The sequence below is a fragment of the Penicillium argentinense genome (genome assembly GCF_028826775.1).
Source record: "Penicillium argentinense strain IBT 30761 chromosome Unknown utg000001l_segment0_segment0, whole genome shotgun sequence".
In the NCBI taxonomy this organism is placed as follows: Eukaryota; Fungi; Ascomycota; class Eurotiomycetes; order Eurotiales; family Aspergillaceae; genus Penicillium; species Penicillium argentinense.
Window position 1 is genome coordinate 1,493,316 of NW_026622660.1, and position 16,254 is coordinate 1,509,569.

The 16,254-nt window shown below is 50.8% G+C and overlaps 5 protein-coding genes across 5 annotated transcripts; 3 read left to right on the top strand and 2 right to left on the bottom strand.

The window, feature by feature from the left end:
* Positions 1-4,364: 4,364 nt before the first annotated feature.
* On the top strand, positions 4,365-5,613 carry N7532_000496 (branched-chain amino acid aminotransferase, cytosolic; the record flags this gene model as incomplete). The annotated part of the gene is made up of 2 exons (XM_056613000.1): positions 4,365-4,779; positions 4,835-5,613. The coding sequence occupies 2 exons, from the start codon at positions 4,365-4,367 to the stop codon at positions 5,611-5,613; spliced, it is 1,194 nt and encodes a 397-aa protein (XP_056480224.1).
* A 325-nt stretch (positions 5,614-5,938) lies between these two features.
* On the bottom strand, positions 5,939-7,405 carry N7532_000497 (AAR2 splicing factor family protein; the record flags this gene model as incomplete). The annotated part of the gene is made up of 1 exon (XM_056613001.1): positions 5,939-7,405. The coding sequence occupies one exon, from the start codon at positions 7,403-7,405 to the stop codon at positions 5,939-5,941; it is 1,467 nt and encodes a 488-aa protein (XP_056480225.1).
* A 472-nt stretch (positions 7,406-7,877) lies between these two features.
* N7532_000498 (40S ribosomal protein uS11) lies at positions 7,878-8,780 on the bottom strand. Its single transcript, XM_056613002.1, has 3 exons — positions 8,687-8,780; positions 8,543-8,615; positions 7,878-8,399 (listed from the first exon to the last, which is right to left on the bottom strand). The coding sequence occupies exons 1-3, from the start codon at positions 8,748-8,750 to the stop codon at positions 8,087-8,089; spliced, it is 450 nt and encodes a 149-aa protein (XP_056480226.1). The 5' UTR covers positions 8,751-8,780; the 3' UTR covers positions 7,878-8,086.
* A 379-nt stretch (positions 8,781-9,159) lies between these two features.
* On the top strand, positions 9,160-11,201 carry N7532_000499 (prephenate dehydrogenase (NADP(+)); the record flags this gene model as incomplete). Its single annotated transcript, XM_056613003.1, has 7 exons — positions 9,160-9,254; positions 9,663-9,705; positions 9,756-9,867; positions 9,947-10,095; positions 10,183-10,782; positions 10,845-10,976; positions 11,049-11,201. 7 exons carry the CDS (start codon positions 9,160-9,162, stop codon positions 11,199-11,201), a joined length of 1,284 nt encoding a protein of 427 aa, XP_056480227.1.
* An 882-nt stretch (positions 11,202-12,083) lies between these two features.
* Positions 12,084-16,210, top strand: N7532_000500 (putative cytosolic regulator Pianissimo; the record flags this gene model as incomplete). Its single annotated transcript, XM_056613004.1, has 4 exons — positions 12,084-13,820; positions 13,880-15,718; positions 15,772-15,932; positions 16,003-16,210. The coding sequence occupies 4 exons, from the start codon at positions 12,084-12,086 to the stop codon at positions 16,208-16,210; spliced, it is 3,945 nt and encodes a 1,314-aa protein (XP_056480228.1).
* Positions 16,211-16,254: the final 44 nt, after the last annotated feature.

The window sequence follows — 16,254 nt, forward strand, 5'->3', positions numbered from 1 at the left end:
GTCCTCAGGCCGATCTACATCCCCCGCATCCGTGGTTTGTATGTATGTATATACCAAGCCTGCCATCGCGTCATGGTATCAAGTGGGCATTCTCATTCCTCCTCGGAAGACCCAATCGATTCGCCCTGGATATTTGTTCCTCTTCCGTGCTGGTGTTTGCCACTGGCCGGTAATGTTCCGACCAATCACAAGCCCTTCCGCTTGAGCTTGTGCTGATGATGTGTTATTTTTAGTCGGATCTTTTTTTTTTTTTTTCTTGGCATCTGCACCGGACATGATTACGACCATGGACAGGGGGGCCTGTCGCTGCATATGCGGAGCGCCCGGCGACACCAGTGCTGCGAATCCCCAAGTCATTATTATTACATATTATTATTCTGTTTAGTCTGGCATGCTTGATAGTATAGGAAGCGAGTCTTGTCATACCATGCAAACCATGCGGACCATCTCGGCCAGCCTCAGCCTCCCATTGAACGACACTGTTTCCTCTTGTGGTATAGTCCCACACTGACCCCAGGCCCCCGTCCCTGCAGCAGCGGGATAGCAACGGGATCTGATACAAAGGTACGACATGTCAACACTTACCTCAAAGTCCATCGTCTTTTGTCTCGTTTAGTTGCTTTGGGTGATTCTTCCGACTTTATACTATTAAATACACTACCTACGTACTTTACCCGGGTAGTAAATTCTTGAAGCAATTTGATGGGTGGCATTTGGTGGACCCAGGATTAATCTGGCATTGGGCTCATTCCCAACAGGATCCGACCCAAACCTTGGAACCTACCTAGGTAGTCTCCCCCCAAACAAGAGCGTGCTCCGGCATGTTAGTAGTATGTAGATCCATATGCACTCGGCCGTAAGGGGGGTCGAAAGACGCTGCGACGGTTGATGTCACCCTATGGTCGCTAAGTGGGCCGGAAAATTCAGCCGGCCAACCATCCGCGCCTCTATTGGCCACGTTGCCACTTCCTCTAGACACGGGACAATCTTCCCCGCTGCGAAGCATCCTCGAGATGCGCAGGCGCTGGGCATCTCGGAATTGGCCGTAATTTCGTCCAGAACCTCTTTTCGGTGTGGAATCATCTCCTCTGGCATCTTTAACTTTTTGGTTGTTCTTACCGTCAGGCCAAAGCCAGATGCACGGCTGCCGCCGACCACAGCGCAACGACCTGTTCTTACTATTAGTGTGCTACCTAATTTCAACGACGGCAAATCAGCCACGCAGCACACCAAGCTCATTCGAATTTCGATTAGAAAGACGTCACGCGTTTGATCCTATTTTTGGTCGGCAAACCTGCAATAGTATGGGCAAGGGGAGGATGTAGTTTCCGAGTATAGTACACATGCTAGTACGAGCACAAGTATGGGGTGCTAGTATCTGTTAGGTGCAACAATCTCATAATTACCAAGCGTCCGGAAGCTATAAAGGCCCAACAGAGGTAAAGTACGCTCGCATTTGGTCCCGGTCACTGCGGATAATGGTTCTTGCATGGTTCTAGACTCTTTGCGGGGAGGGTTAGCGAGATGCATCAGTTGGTCTTGCGTCGGAGTAGATCGCCCGGGTGTACCTACTTCTTAGCATTCCATAAATGATACTGAGAAGAATAGGATAGAACCGCCTGGAAACCGGATCGGGATAGCCCTAGCCGTACTCCGTATGACGGATCTCATCACCTCGCATAAGTTGTCCGCAGCCCCCGTACATGGCGGTTTCAGGCTTATCGAGTTTACGATTTTCGCATTGGCGGAAATTAGAGGCTGACTTCCGTGGCTGGCACGGTTTATGGGAATGCTATCGGAAAACATAATCCAATGCACGTTCGGGTCAGATAGCTTTGTGGGGATCCCCTCTTTCGGTATAGTCGAGATGATAGCGGATCCATTTGGCATCACGCTTAGTGTTTTGCTTTCCAACGCTGGTAATAAATTCAATGTCAAACGAGACTCCGATTTTTCATCGTGGTACTTTTGCATTTACAGGTCCACCGGGTTCTTATTCTGGATTTACGAACACGACAAGATCTACTACTTACTAGCGGACAAACACCCTCAAAATACGGGCTAGACAACCCAATTATTAGTTTACGTCATTATGTGATGAACCAACAGAGTACCACTTTGCCCAAATGATAATCACTAGCACTCGTTCTTTCATAATTCACAACTTTTTTCTCCTTGTGTCATGTTGGATGTCGGTTCATATTTGCTCTGTCTTGTAGCTCAATCATATGGATTTAACAATGTATGATCCATAGGCAGCATATCTTGTCAATAGCTGGGGTATCTCTGAACTACTGGGGTATGAAGCTGGGCCTGTCGATTTTTTTTGGGGATATGTGTTCGCCAGGCATGGAGTGAACATATTCTCTTACCATATGTTGGGAGAAACCATGTGCGAAATATGACATGGAATCAGATAAGATAGGAGAAAGTTTCCATTGATAGATACTTCTGTAAGCTGCGAGCCTCCTCTCTCTCTCTCTCTAGCAAAGGTTGCTGACAAACAGCGTTCATCAAATTTTCAAGTCGCGTGGTACCTTTTAGAGCAGAACCTTGGAAGTGTTCAATCGAGTTAGCGATTGCGAGTAAAGCCCAGTCAGACTGTCGTAATGTCAGCCAATCCCATGGTCGACCGCTTCGAGCAGCACGTATTGTCCACGGCAAAAGAAACTGAAGGTGGTTGAAAATAGATGCATAATGGAAGAGAGGACATGAAGGAAAGCGCTGACCAAGGAGAGATCACCTGACCTCTACATATGCACCACGCCAAGTCCATCCTAGTTCCTAGAAGACGTCATACAAATAGTTTTCAAGATGCAGCTTTCATGAGTGTGAGAGCTGTCGGTTTGTACCATAATCCAAATTCTCAATGGCTTTCGGCGCACTCTTCAGAACAATCTGTATCACCCTCTTTGGTCATTTATGTGAGGCACGATAATGATGAGGTCGGCATTGTACGTTCTCAAAGGATTCTGGAGACTTAAATAATGATTCTCTTTGAAAAGCACTAACTGCACTTGATCATGGTCCCGAGAAGAGTAAAGAATGCCAACGAAGAGATAAAGGTAGCCTAGCCTCTGGACTATTTCATCTCATCGACTGGACGGTTCTTAGGTACACCAAGATACCTTTGCAACGTTTATTTGATGGCAAGTACCGTCTGATTATTCTACTATTGTATTTGTATAAATTGATCAGTTATAACAATGTGAGTTTGTAGCTGGCCGTGGCCCATGAGCATACCGATAGCATGTCATTCCACGGCGGTCCCGTGCCTCACAGATTGGGTTGAATTGGTACAAAATCCAATGGAACTTGACGACAGACCGACGATCCATCTGTACCATGATACCATTCTTTAACCCCTTGATATGATGCTACCGCCAGGTATAGAGGGGCCCACGTGTCCTCATCGCCATTGGCCTGGAGCTTTTCCTCCACGGTAACACAAAATACGTCGACGGACTTTAGGTCTCTTGCAGAGGACCGGATTGTTGGGACCATATCCTTTTATTCTTTTCTTCTCGATCCATAATAGATTGCAGTAAAAGCAAGTCTCATGAGTATCATGTATCATCACGGTGGTGGCTGTGCGCATGCCGGGCCCTTGATTGCCCGTTTATAGTTCGGCATTGGATATGTCACGCTGACCCGACTGAATCTTCATGGCTAAAGTTAGTGTCGTTTCGCGCAGCATCCTGCCAAACCGCAGCGCGGCATCTTCCACCCCTTTCGAACCAGGCTTTTCTCTCTTTGGCAGTCCATTCTGCACGGCTATCGTCGGAGTAAATGCCAGAAAAAAGTGGACCCGGCAGATAAGAAGAGTATCAGTGTGCCCCTCCCCTCCTTGTCATCCACAGGGCGTAGGGCGTCGGATGCGGCAGGATGGCAGTCAAGGGTTACACAAAATTCACCAGTAGGAATCGCACATCTAGTGTAGCCTGCGACAATCTTATTTGTAGATAGACGAGGAGGATAACGTTCCCGCCTATGTCAATTGGTTCAATTGGGGTCTGGATGGCGAAGTTCCAGAGTTCTTCCCGCTCGGCGGAAAAAACTTTTTGTGGCTACTATCAGGCCCGGGGCAAACCGCCAGGACTTATAACACTGCATTGGTTTTCTCCATGTCCACTTTTTCCTTTCGATCAATACTCAATATTCAACATCAACTTCTTTGACACTTTGACCTTTCGCCCGTCCCTATTCTCTAATTTGGGGAATTTATTGACCCGCCCTGAGCCATAGGTGACTCACTGAAACCGCCTGAACGATTTCTTGTAAAGAAATTTTCATTTCAGGATAGAATCACTAGTCGACTTGTCTTTTTGCATTCGAATACAAATTAAACGTCCTTGGCGTTCATAATGGGTTCCGTTGCACCCCAGGTTGCTGAGCTTGATGGCTCCAACTTCAAGATCACTCGTTCCACCAACTTACGAAATGTCCCTCTGCCCGGCTCTCCCGAGGAGATGAGCCACTCCTACTGCACCGACCACATGGTCAGTGTCCGCTGGACTGCTGCCAATGGCTGGGAGACTCCCGAGGTGAAGCCCTATGAGAACCTCAGCATCCCACCCACTGCTTCCTGCCTCCACTACGCTACCGAGTGCTTTGAGGGCATGAAGGTGTACCGTGGCTACGATGGCAAGCTGCGTTTGTTCCGCCCCGACTGCAATGGCGAGCGCCTGAACACCAGTGCCCAGCGTTCCTCTCTGCCGGGCTTCAAGTACGATGAGCTGAAGAAGCTGGTTGCCAAGCTGATGCAGATTGATGGCCCACGTATGTATCGAGACCCTCTTCAAAGGCAGAACTATAGCTAACTTGAAAAAAATAGGCTGGCTGCCCAAGGAGCGTCCTGGCTCCTTCCTGTACATCCGCCCTACCATCATCGGTAACGGCCCGCACCTGGGTGTCCAGGTCCCGAAGGAGGCTCTTCTCTTTATCATTGCTGTCCCATGGCCCGATTTCACCAAGATGAAGAGGGAAGGCCAGACCGATGCGCCCAAAGGCCTGAGACTGTTTGCCTCTACCCCAGACACCATCCGTGCCTGGCCCGGTGGCTTTGGCTGGGCCAAACTCGGCGCCAACTATGGTCCTTCTCTGCAGGCCCACGGCAAGGCCCAAGCTATGGGATTCGACCAGATCCTCTGGCTGTTCGGCGAGGACCGCCAGGTCACCGAAGCCGGCGCCAGCAACTTCTTCATCATCTGGCACAACGGTGACACCGGCAAGCTGGAGCTCGTCACCGCCCCCCTGGAGAACCAGCTGATCCTGCCCGGTGTGACCCGCCGCAGTGTCCTTGAGCTCGTGCGTGATCGTCTCTCTGAGAACTTCGTTGGCCACCTGGCACCTCTGGAGGTTGTCGAGCGTACCCTCACCATCGGAGAGGTCGAGAAGGCCGCCAAGGAGGGCCGCATCGTTGAATCCTTTGTCTCTGGTACCGCCTACTTCATTACCCCCGTTGCCATGATCCGCAACAACGACTCCGATATTAGCACCCTCGGTGCCGACGGTGAGCCTGCTGGCTACGCGTCGCAGATCAAGTCGTGGCTTGAGGTCATCATGTATGGCAAGGAGGAGCACGACTGGGCCTACGTTGTTGAGGAGAACTAAGTTTCGACACTGTTGAAATTTTGATTTGCATTTGCAGTTGCATTATGACCATTTTATACGATATTTGCGGGTCATGTTCATGAATTATGGGGTTTTGGTGTATATAGAACTTGGTTTTTGTTTAGATTCATAGAAAAGAAGGCTTGGATCTCATAAAAAGAAAATGGCTTTGTGTTTCGACCGGTAGTATCATACATAGGCTGAGGCGACGCCTTTGAGCGCTGAACACACGGACACTGCAATAAATGCATGAAGGGGAATCACGAATTAATATTTGACAGAGTAGCCCAAAACGGGAGCTTCTGGAATAACATGGATATGTATTTCAGTATCTCATGTCCTCCAAGTCTGACGCCTCTCCATCGTCAGACACAGACTGGGTCTCGGTATTATCGTCACCCAGATCAACGACAAGAGGAGCATATTCGCCAGTCTCCTCGTACTCATCATTCTCATCAATATCCATGTCGACTAATTCGCCGTCTTCAAGTCGGATTTTGCCCTCTTTCACGATATCTTCATGGGCCAATTCCCAGTCGTATTCGTCTTTGGCCCAAGCTCTTAACTTGTCGAGCTCTGTCTTGACTTTTGACTTGGTCCCCTTCTCAATGACCTGATCCACTGCTCGTTGGAATTTCTTGAGCAGGCTCCGCAAAAACCTTCCATCATCGTCCCCATCCATCCCAAAGAGGCCCCCATCCACATCGTCGCACCGTTGTAGCTGCAACAACAATAACCGAACAACGTCACTAATGAACATCTCTCTATCCACAATGGCTTGACGGCAAGTTAAAATAAGCTCTAGCAGTCGCTTCCATTGCTGAAGACATGAAAAGTTCATCAAGGTCATGACCATCAAAAACGTAAACTGCAGTTCTCCAAGGACCTGAATCTCCCCGGTTCGTTCGTCGACGGTTGTTTCACCGGAGACTAAGCTTGAATTTCGAAGAATGAGGTCTCCCAGAGCCCAAGACCGGTCTTGAGCAGCCTCTGTTCTCTCCCGTCCAATAGCACCTTCTCGCCATGTTCGTCTCAGATCGACTGGGAGGAATCCGAATTCGGCCTCCTGTTCTTGATCTGCGTCCGCATCACTAGTTGACCCTTCTGCGGGTTTATCAAGCCCGGGAATATGATCCGCATCACGATTGGCAGTACCGGCAGACGTCAAATTCCACCGCGGGTGTCCATCCACGTCCATTTCAGGGCTTCCAGTGATGCGGGTTAAGAGTCTAGGCGAGATCCAGTCGGTGAGCTGTTGCCAGTCTTTGCGACCATTCAACTCGGTCTCCTCATCATCCTTCACTTTCACCACGCCCTCCTTTGTGCTAGAATGGTCGGATAACCTGACCTTCGATACGCGACTTCGATACCGAAAAAGGCCCCCGGCCCGCCAGAGCGAACCCAAATTCGCCTTGAGGCGCATGGCTTCCAGCCGCTCTGAGTCATTGCCTTCCCGGAGTGACGAAAGCGATTCTGTGTCTGCGTTCCATTTCCAGATGTGAATTTCCGGACCGGTCCGCTGATTTCCGGTGCGCTCATCTCGTACCACGAGCGCGGTATCATTTTGGCCATGCCCTGCTGCGCTGATATCTCCCACATAGAACCATGAGCCGCACCGCAACGACAAACTCGCGGTAGTTCCAGTATAGAGGAAGTGCCATCCTTCCGGGGGCTCTCGGATACCGTGGAAATTAGGCGTCGAGGTGAAGGAGATGAGGTCGATACCGACGTGGGTCTTGGGAGGGAGGTGGGGGAGGAGGATAGATGGCGGCGTCGGTAATGAGGAAGACATCGCGCTTTGTCCGAGTTGACGAAGCTCAAGCTTCGTCTTGGTCGCGTTATTCGGTCGGTAGAGTTAGTCGCGTGGTGCAAGCAGGCCTTGCGGCAGCTTGAAAACTTGTCTGGTGCCGGGTGCAAGACAGGGAACTGCCGCCCGTCCCTGGCAGAAAGTCAGGATCTGGCCGAGAGCCTATGACCAGTGTGATGCTGAGCTTCGTGCTGTGCAAGCGATCGTATCTTGTAGATAGTCGCACGAGCAGAGTGTTGAAGACGGTGTTGAGCGAAGAAGTAAGAAGTCAAATCGGTAGGATCGCATCATCCTGAGGTACTTTTTTAGTTTTCGGCCCCGCGATAGGGACGCCGCGACAATCAGCTAGAGAGCGGTCCCCGCACTCTTAATTTCGTCGCAGAACAAAAAATGCGCGCGAATTACATAAGTGAACTACAATTGGATTTACAAAGTGCTTTAGGGTTACTCAGACCAAGTCAATTGATTCAGTCGTCTTATCAGACTACCTAGCTCAACAGCAACAGCTGAGATCGAACTTTTAGGGCGTGATAGAAATTGAAGACCAGGCGATAAATGCCGTTCTTCGCGTTTATTCCATCCACAATTGCAGGTAGAGCCTGCAGGTTGCTCCCGATCCAGCCACGCAAAGACGTAGTAGGAAATGAAAGACATACCCGCACACGTCTACAGACGGCGACCACGACGACCACCCTTGCGACGAGTAGAGTCGGAGGGGGTGGGGGTGACGTCCTCGATACGGCCAATGCGCATACCGGCACGGGCGAGGGCACGGAGGGCAGACTGAGCACCGGGACCGGGGGTCTTGGTGCCGTTACCACCAGTGGCACGGATCTTGATGTGCAGAGCGTTGATGCCGAGCTCCTTGCAGCGGGCAGCGACGTCCTGGGCAGCAAGCATGGCAGCGTAGGGGGAGGACTCGTCACGGTCAGCCTTGACCTTCATACCACCAGTGACACGGGTGATGGTTTCACGGCCGCTGTATAACAAAGATGTGTCAGCCAACGTAATCCAGAAGTTTTCGATGATCCGAAATCACGGCGCCGCGCTTGATCGATCCCATCGAATCGATTTAGTCGGTCGAGCGCATGGGCTTGCCAGAGATCCTATGGGGAGACTAACGAAAGATCGGTAACGTGAACGAAAGTATCGTTGAAGGAGGCGAAGATGCGGGCAACGCCGAAAACGAGCTTGCCTGTTCCATGCGCAAATCTAGTCAGCCTCATGCAATTTTTTTTCTTCTCGAGGGAATTTTGTTCAACGTACCGTCACCGGCAAGGGGGCCGAGGGAGACGTTCTCCTTAGCCTTGGGGGCAGTCTTGGGGGCCATTGTGGATGGGATTGTCGTGGATGGAATATGAAGAGAGGAAAGAGAAAAGCGCGGCGGGTTTAAGGAGGAGAGCGAAAAAGTGGGTGTGTGCCCTAGCACTTCCGTTGCCCGTGATTGGCTCCGCGCTTGCAGGACGGAGACAAGCGAGTGGCAGCCTCAGGCATCAGAACCCGGTCGCGCAGTCGGCCCGACGGGCGGTGAGTCACCGAGCTGCGCCCGCCTATTTAAATTTTCTTCTGCTGCTCTCGGTCATCAGCTTCTGAGAACTGCAATTGATTTCGCGAACTCGTCTGACCCGGTCAATAAACGGTGCTTCGGTTCCTGAAGGCACATTATATTTGTTTTACTAACTACCGACGGCGTTATTGTCCGCACTGCTTGCACAAGCCGCGGGCGTGGTACCACCAGGATGGGACGCACCATGGAGGATGCCTCCATTGGCATCATCGGCATGGGCGATATGGGCAAGATGTATGCCCAGCGCCTCAGCGCTGCTGGATGGAGGTAATTCTACCACCTATTCCCTTTTGGAACCCAGTCATTTCCCAGAGGTAAGCTCAACTCCAACCCTCTGTTTTTTTACCCCCATTTTATATGATGACTTGAGTGCATTTGGCTCGAGTATGGCTCGGTGGTCTACTGCCTAGCCATTCTGGTCGGTGGTTTGATTGCTGGGTCGTCGATGATGTAAATATCTCGCTACCTTACTTTTTTCTTGTCTGAAAAGCTTCTTGAAGCTTCTTTGTTATCTGCCTCGTACTGTCGCTGCTCATTATGACGCGATGCTAACTGGGTCATTTAATCAGGTCCCCTTCACGAACGACACCTCGTCTTCTCTTGTGGAACTATCGGATGTGGAAACATTGATACTAACATGGATCTTCGCAATTGAAGGATAAACGCGTGTGACAGACCTGAGAACTATGAATCTTTGAAACAAGAGTTCGCTTCTCAAGTACGTCCCCCGCCGGGCCACAATGCCCAGAGGCTCATCGTATATAATAGCAAAAAGTCACCATATTCCCGAATGGCCATCTCGTTTCCAGAATTAGCGATTTCATTCTATACAGTGTAGAGGCCGGCGTCATCGACCGAGTCGTGGCACAGTACGGGCCCTGTATGTCCCCTGTCGATCCTTCATACAATTGCCCATCTTCTGCACCTGGTCCAGTATCTCTGACATTCTCCCACTCAAGCAACCAAGGTCGGAGCGATCGTCGGTGGTCAAACTTCCTGCAAGGCTCCGGAGCTTGCAGCATTCGAAAAACACCTGCCGACAGATGTAGAGATCGTATCATGCCATTCGCTGCACGGGCCCAAGGTCAACCCCAAGGGACAGCCGCTGGTAGGGTCTTGCACCCATGTCTGATTTCATTTTTGCCCGGTCTAGCATTGGATGCGCTGACGCCATATTCTTTCTTTTTCTGCCTAGGTCCTGATCCAGCATCGAGCCTCGGACGAAAGTCTGCAATTCGTTGACCGCATTTTGTCGTCGTTCGGATCCAAGCATGTTTACCTCACCGGCGAAATGCACGACCGCATTACGGCTGATACGCAGGCTGTGACCCACGCTGCGTTCCTGAGCATGGGAACCGCATGGCAGGCCAATAAGCAATTCCCCTGGGAAATCTCTCGGTGGGTTGGTGGCATTGAGAACGTCAAGATCAATATCACCCTGCGCATCTATTCGAACAAATGGCATGTCTATGCTGGTCTGGCGATTCTGAACCCGGCAGCCAAGCAGCAGATCCGCCAGTACGCCGAGTCGGTTACGGATCTCTACAAGCTTATGATCGGAGGACACCGTGAAGAACTCAAGAAACGAGTTATATCGGCTGGTGCCTCGGTGTTTAAGGAGGGCCAAGAGGGTCAGGATCTTTTGCTGAAGGATGAGGTGCTTGATCGGTTCTCTCTATCCAACCGGTCTCGTGAGAAGTCTCCCCCGAACAGCCACCTCAGCCTGCTTGCTATCGTCGACTGTTGGTCGAAACTCGGCATTGTTCCTTATGACCATATGATCTGTTCGACCCCGGTATGTCTCAACCCTGACGGATCATGAATACTGTGAAAGTCGGCCTTGCTTACCAATTGTAGCTGTTCCGTCTGTGGCTAGGTGTCACCGAATACCTGTTCCGCAACCCTGAACTCTTGGATGAAGCATTGGACACTGCGATTGACGACAACACATTCCGCTCGGATGACCTCGAATTCACATTCGCTGCACGGGTGAGTAATGCTTCGGGCGATATCTCCTTGCGCCAGAATCGATTCATAAACTGATATACTCTCTCCATGTAGGCTTGGTCGGATTGCGTTTCCTTCGGGGACTTTGAGTCCTACCGTGATCGCTTCGAGCGAATTGCCTCGTACTTCGCTCCTCGTTTCCCCGAAGCTTCCCAGCTTGGAAACGAGATGATGAAGACGATCCTAGAGAAGACATCCAAGTCTTAAACTACTGCTACCATAAGATAAGAACATGTGATCATTTGGTTTTGTATGAGTTATCATGATGTCTTGTATGATATTCGGTGGGACAATAACCAAGCACCCCAAGGTGTAAGGCGTTTCGGGATTTCAGAAGTATCTGGTCGTCGGCTGCTGTGTATCGTTAATTTTGTTCTATGATAGGTGTCTCGGGTAATTTGAGATGTTGACTAGTCTATATATAAGAGTATTATGTATTCATAATGTTCTCATGTTATATTATTAGAATACCACTATCATATTAGTCACTAACCTAAGGTACATTATACGAGTTGCTCGGTATGTACCTGAGCGTATACTCACTCCATCATGATGCCAAGAGTTCCGTTGCATTCTGGTCAAATATATATATGCCTGCGCGGATGGATCTGTCAAGCGCGCCCCGTGATTTCGTTATTCATTTCTACAATTGAAATCAGTAAGTCGCAGCAGAAACGCTAGACAACATTCCTCAAGAGGCTGAATTGATTTCTCCGGACGGGACGTTTTCTAGGGCAGAAACCAGGTGATAAGGCGACTTAGTCATCCACGATTGTGTTGCTCGCGATCAGGCTCCAAGCTGAACGGAACCGAGTGGGATAATCGACTACCCGTGCAAATCGCTTCTGTGCATGTGCTCACTTCACTTCAACCCCCAGTCGTGGTGACAGCAGCAGTTGCTCTCCGATCGCCAGACGTGCAACCCGTGACTGCGGAGCTGGCCCCCTCCGCCCCTACGCCTACTTCGCTTCCCCATACTCGGGCCCTTGCTCCGCGACTCGACCTCCTTCTCGACCACCAATGCAGCGCCTCGACACTTCAGACACCTGCGACTGGTCATAGACAGCCTTCGTGGCTAGATGGAGCTCCATGGCTTCCGGACACCAATCAGCGTTCTCCGCGTCCACCCAGCATCGTGCACTGGGTGATGGGCGCTCTTCCTTCAGCCAAGATGGCGCCTCAGCAGATGGGAGTTGGAATGAGGGAGTGCCCCGGTCAGGGCGAAATGGACGATCGGGTTCTGGAGGGAGTGCTACCACTGGCACACGAGGAGGTTCGTCATTGGCTCCGTCATTTGGCGGGCCCGGTAGCTTCAGTGCGGAGCTCAAGAGCATGACTTCGCGCAGCGTGACACCCCGCCCCGATGGCACCTACACGAGACGAGCGAGCCGCTCGATTGGTGAGGATGACCTGGCTACCACCGAAGAGCGCCAGGCTGTTATTCGAGACAAAATCGCGAAGGAGATGAAGATCAAGATGGGCACAGAGAATATGTTGGAGGCGCTGCTGGCAAAGCCTCCAAAGCAAACCAAGGAGCAGCGCCTGAAGGTGGAATCGGAACTGAGCACATCGAATCGCAAACTGGCTGAGTTACAACATGAGCTGGAGGAGGAGCTTTTACGTGCGCAGGCGCCGTCTACAACCCCTCCGCGCAGTCGTCTGTCGAGCCTCTTTCGAGGAAGCCCCATGCGCTCGCCATCTCGCCATCTCAATGGTGGGGGCTCCTTGGATGGGTTCCATGAAGGGGACGAGGAGGCGGACATGGAATCGCCGACCTACGTACTTTCGGAGACGCTCCAGGCGTTGGAGATTGAGGCCATGTCGCCTGATTTCTACGTGGAGCGAGCCAACAATCTGGTCGAGTTGTTTAAGCGACATCCAACCCTCAAGTATGATCTTGCCTGGCCTGTATTTGGGTTGCGCGTCCAAATAATGCTTCTCAGCGACAGCAAGGAAGTCGTCGCGGCGGGATATCGACTGACCCGATACGCCATCGCGGACCGCAAGTCCATCCAAACAATTCGAGCTTTGCATACCGATGAGCTCGTTATACTCTCGCTTGTCAAGGAGAGTAAAGCCAGTATCGAAAGAGAACAAGCTTTGAAGTTTGTGAGAGCTTTCCTCGATGTCAAAGACGGTGTGAAAGAGATCTCGCGCGCCGTGGTCCGAACAATCGTTTCCGTTGCAGAACATCATGAGGATCGTCTGAGGAATATATCGATTATGACCCTAGCGGAAATGTTGGTCAAAGACCCCGAGCTCGTTGCTTCGGCAGGTGGATTTTCCGCCCTGCATGACGCTCTCTCAGAAGGCACATTTGGTGCTTCCGAGAGTCTCATAAACAGCTTCTTGCATATTCTCGATACTCCGCGCAGCCGGAAATACTTGCAAGGCAGCGAACTCGAAGCTGTTCTGACGCCATTTACTGATTCACTGGCCGACTCACTTCGCAGTGGCCGATTGAAGTCTGCCGCTCGTGCGATATCTGCCATGCTGAAAACTTGGCCTGGCCTGGTGATCCTTGCCAGACACAATGCGAAGCCCCTGCGCTCTTTGCTTGAGTCTCTTCACTATCCCGATTCCCAAGCTCGGGATCTGATCATGGAGCTACTTTTCGACGCCTTGAGGATAAAGCCTCCATCTTGGTCATCCTCATTCCTGGCTGGGAGACGACTAACGACTTATGGTAGAGTATCGAATCTGAGATCCGACACCGACTCGAGACACACTCGCACATACACCGAAAACACTAGTAACAAGTTCGATCTCACGGCGCACTTTTCAACACTAATTCTGGCGGCTCTAGTCGAGGCCGGTCTGCCTGAGGTAAGTTTACTATTTGGATGGAAATGACGAATATGGGAAATGGTTCTAAACAGTTGTAGGCACTCTCGGACCTCATCGAGGACGAAACAGATTCTTCTCTCAGGCGAAAGGCCACTCTACTGTTGACTGAAGTGCTTAAGCTGGCACACCATTCCCTACCGTCGACAGTCAGCGCTAAACTACAGGTCCTGCCACACCTGTTACCGCCTGCGATTCAATACGACTTTGAAAATCATGACGTTTCGACGTCGACTATTTTCCAGATCGAGAGCATCAACCGGACTTTAGCACGCTCTGGCTCATATTCAGGCTCAGCAGGTCGTTATAATATGGATGTCGATTTCACCGCACCTCTGATGCCTGGTGAGCAAGCAAAAGACAAACTGAGCCCGGCCATGGATGAGCAGACTTTCCGCAATGCTATTTTGGAAACTCATGTGTTGAATACCGTGAATTTTGAGAAGTGGAAATGGGACCTCATCCACAGGCTGGTGGAGGGACCTCTCACCAACTCCAAACGCATGGACGAAGCCATCAAAGGCTCTAAATTCATGAAGCGACTTCTTGGGTTCTACCGACCATTCAAATTTCGCTTCTCCTCAATTCCGAACACAAAGCCAAATCAGCGTTACGTTCGGACTGGCTGCGCTTTGATGCGAACTCTTGTTCTAACTCCAGAGGGCACCAAGTATCTCGCTGAGAATAAGCTTCTGCGACAAATTGCTGAGTGTTTAGCGCAGTTGGATCGGATGAGTGGACTCACCTCAAGATCACCAGTCTTTTCTCGCGAACCTATGAACAATACACTCAGTGGAGGCTACTTTGCCATGCTAGGAGCACTGAGTGGGGATGTGAATGGGCTTCTCATGATGGAGAGATGGCACATGCTCAACATGTGCTATCATATCATCGAGCTGCAAGACCGAAACGATCTCATTCAGACTCTTTTGGGCAATATGGATTACGGTCGAGAGAGTCACTTGCGAGTCATGCTCTCTAAAGCCCTTACGATTGGCTCGAAGGAGATCCGCATCTTTGCTACGAAACTTCTACGTAAATATGCTGTCGGGGGGGATACAGTTTCCACTCATGTGGCAATTAGCAATGTCGAATGGGTCGTCAAACTTCTGGTTACACAGTTGTACGATCCAGACGTTACCGTTTGCCAGATTGCAGTGAAGATCCTGGAAGAGGCATGCAATCAGCGTGATTATCTCGAGTTTGTGGTCAAGTGCCGACCTTCTCTAGATCATCTTGGCGAGATTGGAGCTCCGCTGCTTCTGCGCTTCCTGTCAACATCTGTCGGTTACCATTATTTAGATGGCCTGGACTATATCACGCAGGAGATGGATGACTGGTTCCTTGGCCGAAACGACTCCTATGTCGCTCTCGTTGAAGCAGCCTTGTCCAGAGCATATGTTGACCAGCCCCGGCGGAGTAGCTTTGCTCCCGAAGACCTCGTGGACATGCAGGATGCCGGTTTGGTTCCCCCACATTTCTATCGTGAACTCGCTCGGACTGCAGAGGGTTGCAAGCTCCTAGAACAATCGGGCCACTTCAGCGAATTCGCCTGGACAATTCGAGATTTCCGTCTCGAGGAAGAGGACCATGAGGTACTTCTCAAGGTCAAAGGATGTCTCTGGGCCGTGGGTAATGTCGGGTCCATGGAGCTCGGTTCTCCGTTCCTTGAACCGGAAATCGTGCAGCGGATTGTGAAAATTGCCGAGGGTGCAGGTGTCCTGACCATGCGAGGCACTGCGTTCTTCGTGTTGGGTTTGATATCTCGTAGCAGTCATGGATTGCGGGTGCTGCGAGAGCTTGGATGGGACTCTGCCATTGACCAAAACGGGGTGTACCTGGGCTACTGTCTGCCGACAGACTACCGAAAATTGTTCTTGGTTAGTCCTTGGTCCTGCGTTCCATTGATTTGCAATTCTAATCTGGCTACTAGATCTCTTTCCCTGGTTATAATTCGGAGGCCCAACGTACTCCACAAGGCAAGCTTAAGGAGGCGACTACAGATCCAGATGCGACAAATGACAAGATACTCAAGTTGATTGTCGACATGGGCAATACTGTCCTCACAAAGCGAGCCGCCAAGGACTTGCACAGGTGAGTAGTTTAATTTCCCTTGGATATCTCTCGATTCGGACGGACCCTCGTTGACCATGCACAATCACAGCATTAAATGCAAGCAACCCGAACGATTCCACCAAACCCACCTTTTCCGCAAAACTCTTTGCATCCTCGAGAGCCACCATTTCCGTCTACCATCTCGACGTTTTGCTATTGACTTGTTTGACAAGAGCGTTATGCGCCGCATTGTTCTCGACGAAGATTCGTCTAGCTCATCCGGCTCGGACTCTGATTCATCTTCATCGAGATCGTGATATTTAGCCGATAGATCACGTTTATTTATCCCTCTACCGTGAAG

Coding starts and splice junctions, on each gene's coding strand:
- N7532_000498 (XM_056613002.1), bottom strand. CDS start 8,750: ATGGCCCCCAAGACTGCCCCCAAGGCTAAGGAGAACGTCTCCCTCGGC. Junction 8,616..8,686: donor CGGCCCCCTTGCCGGTGACG/GTACGTTGAACA, acceptor CGCATGGAACAG/GCAAGCTCGTTTTCGGCGTT. Junction 8,400..8,542: donor GTTCACGTTACCGATCTTTC/GTTAGTCTCCCC, acceptor TTTGTTATACAG/CGGCCGTGAAACCATCACCC.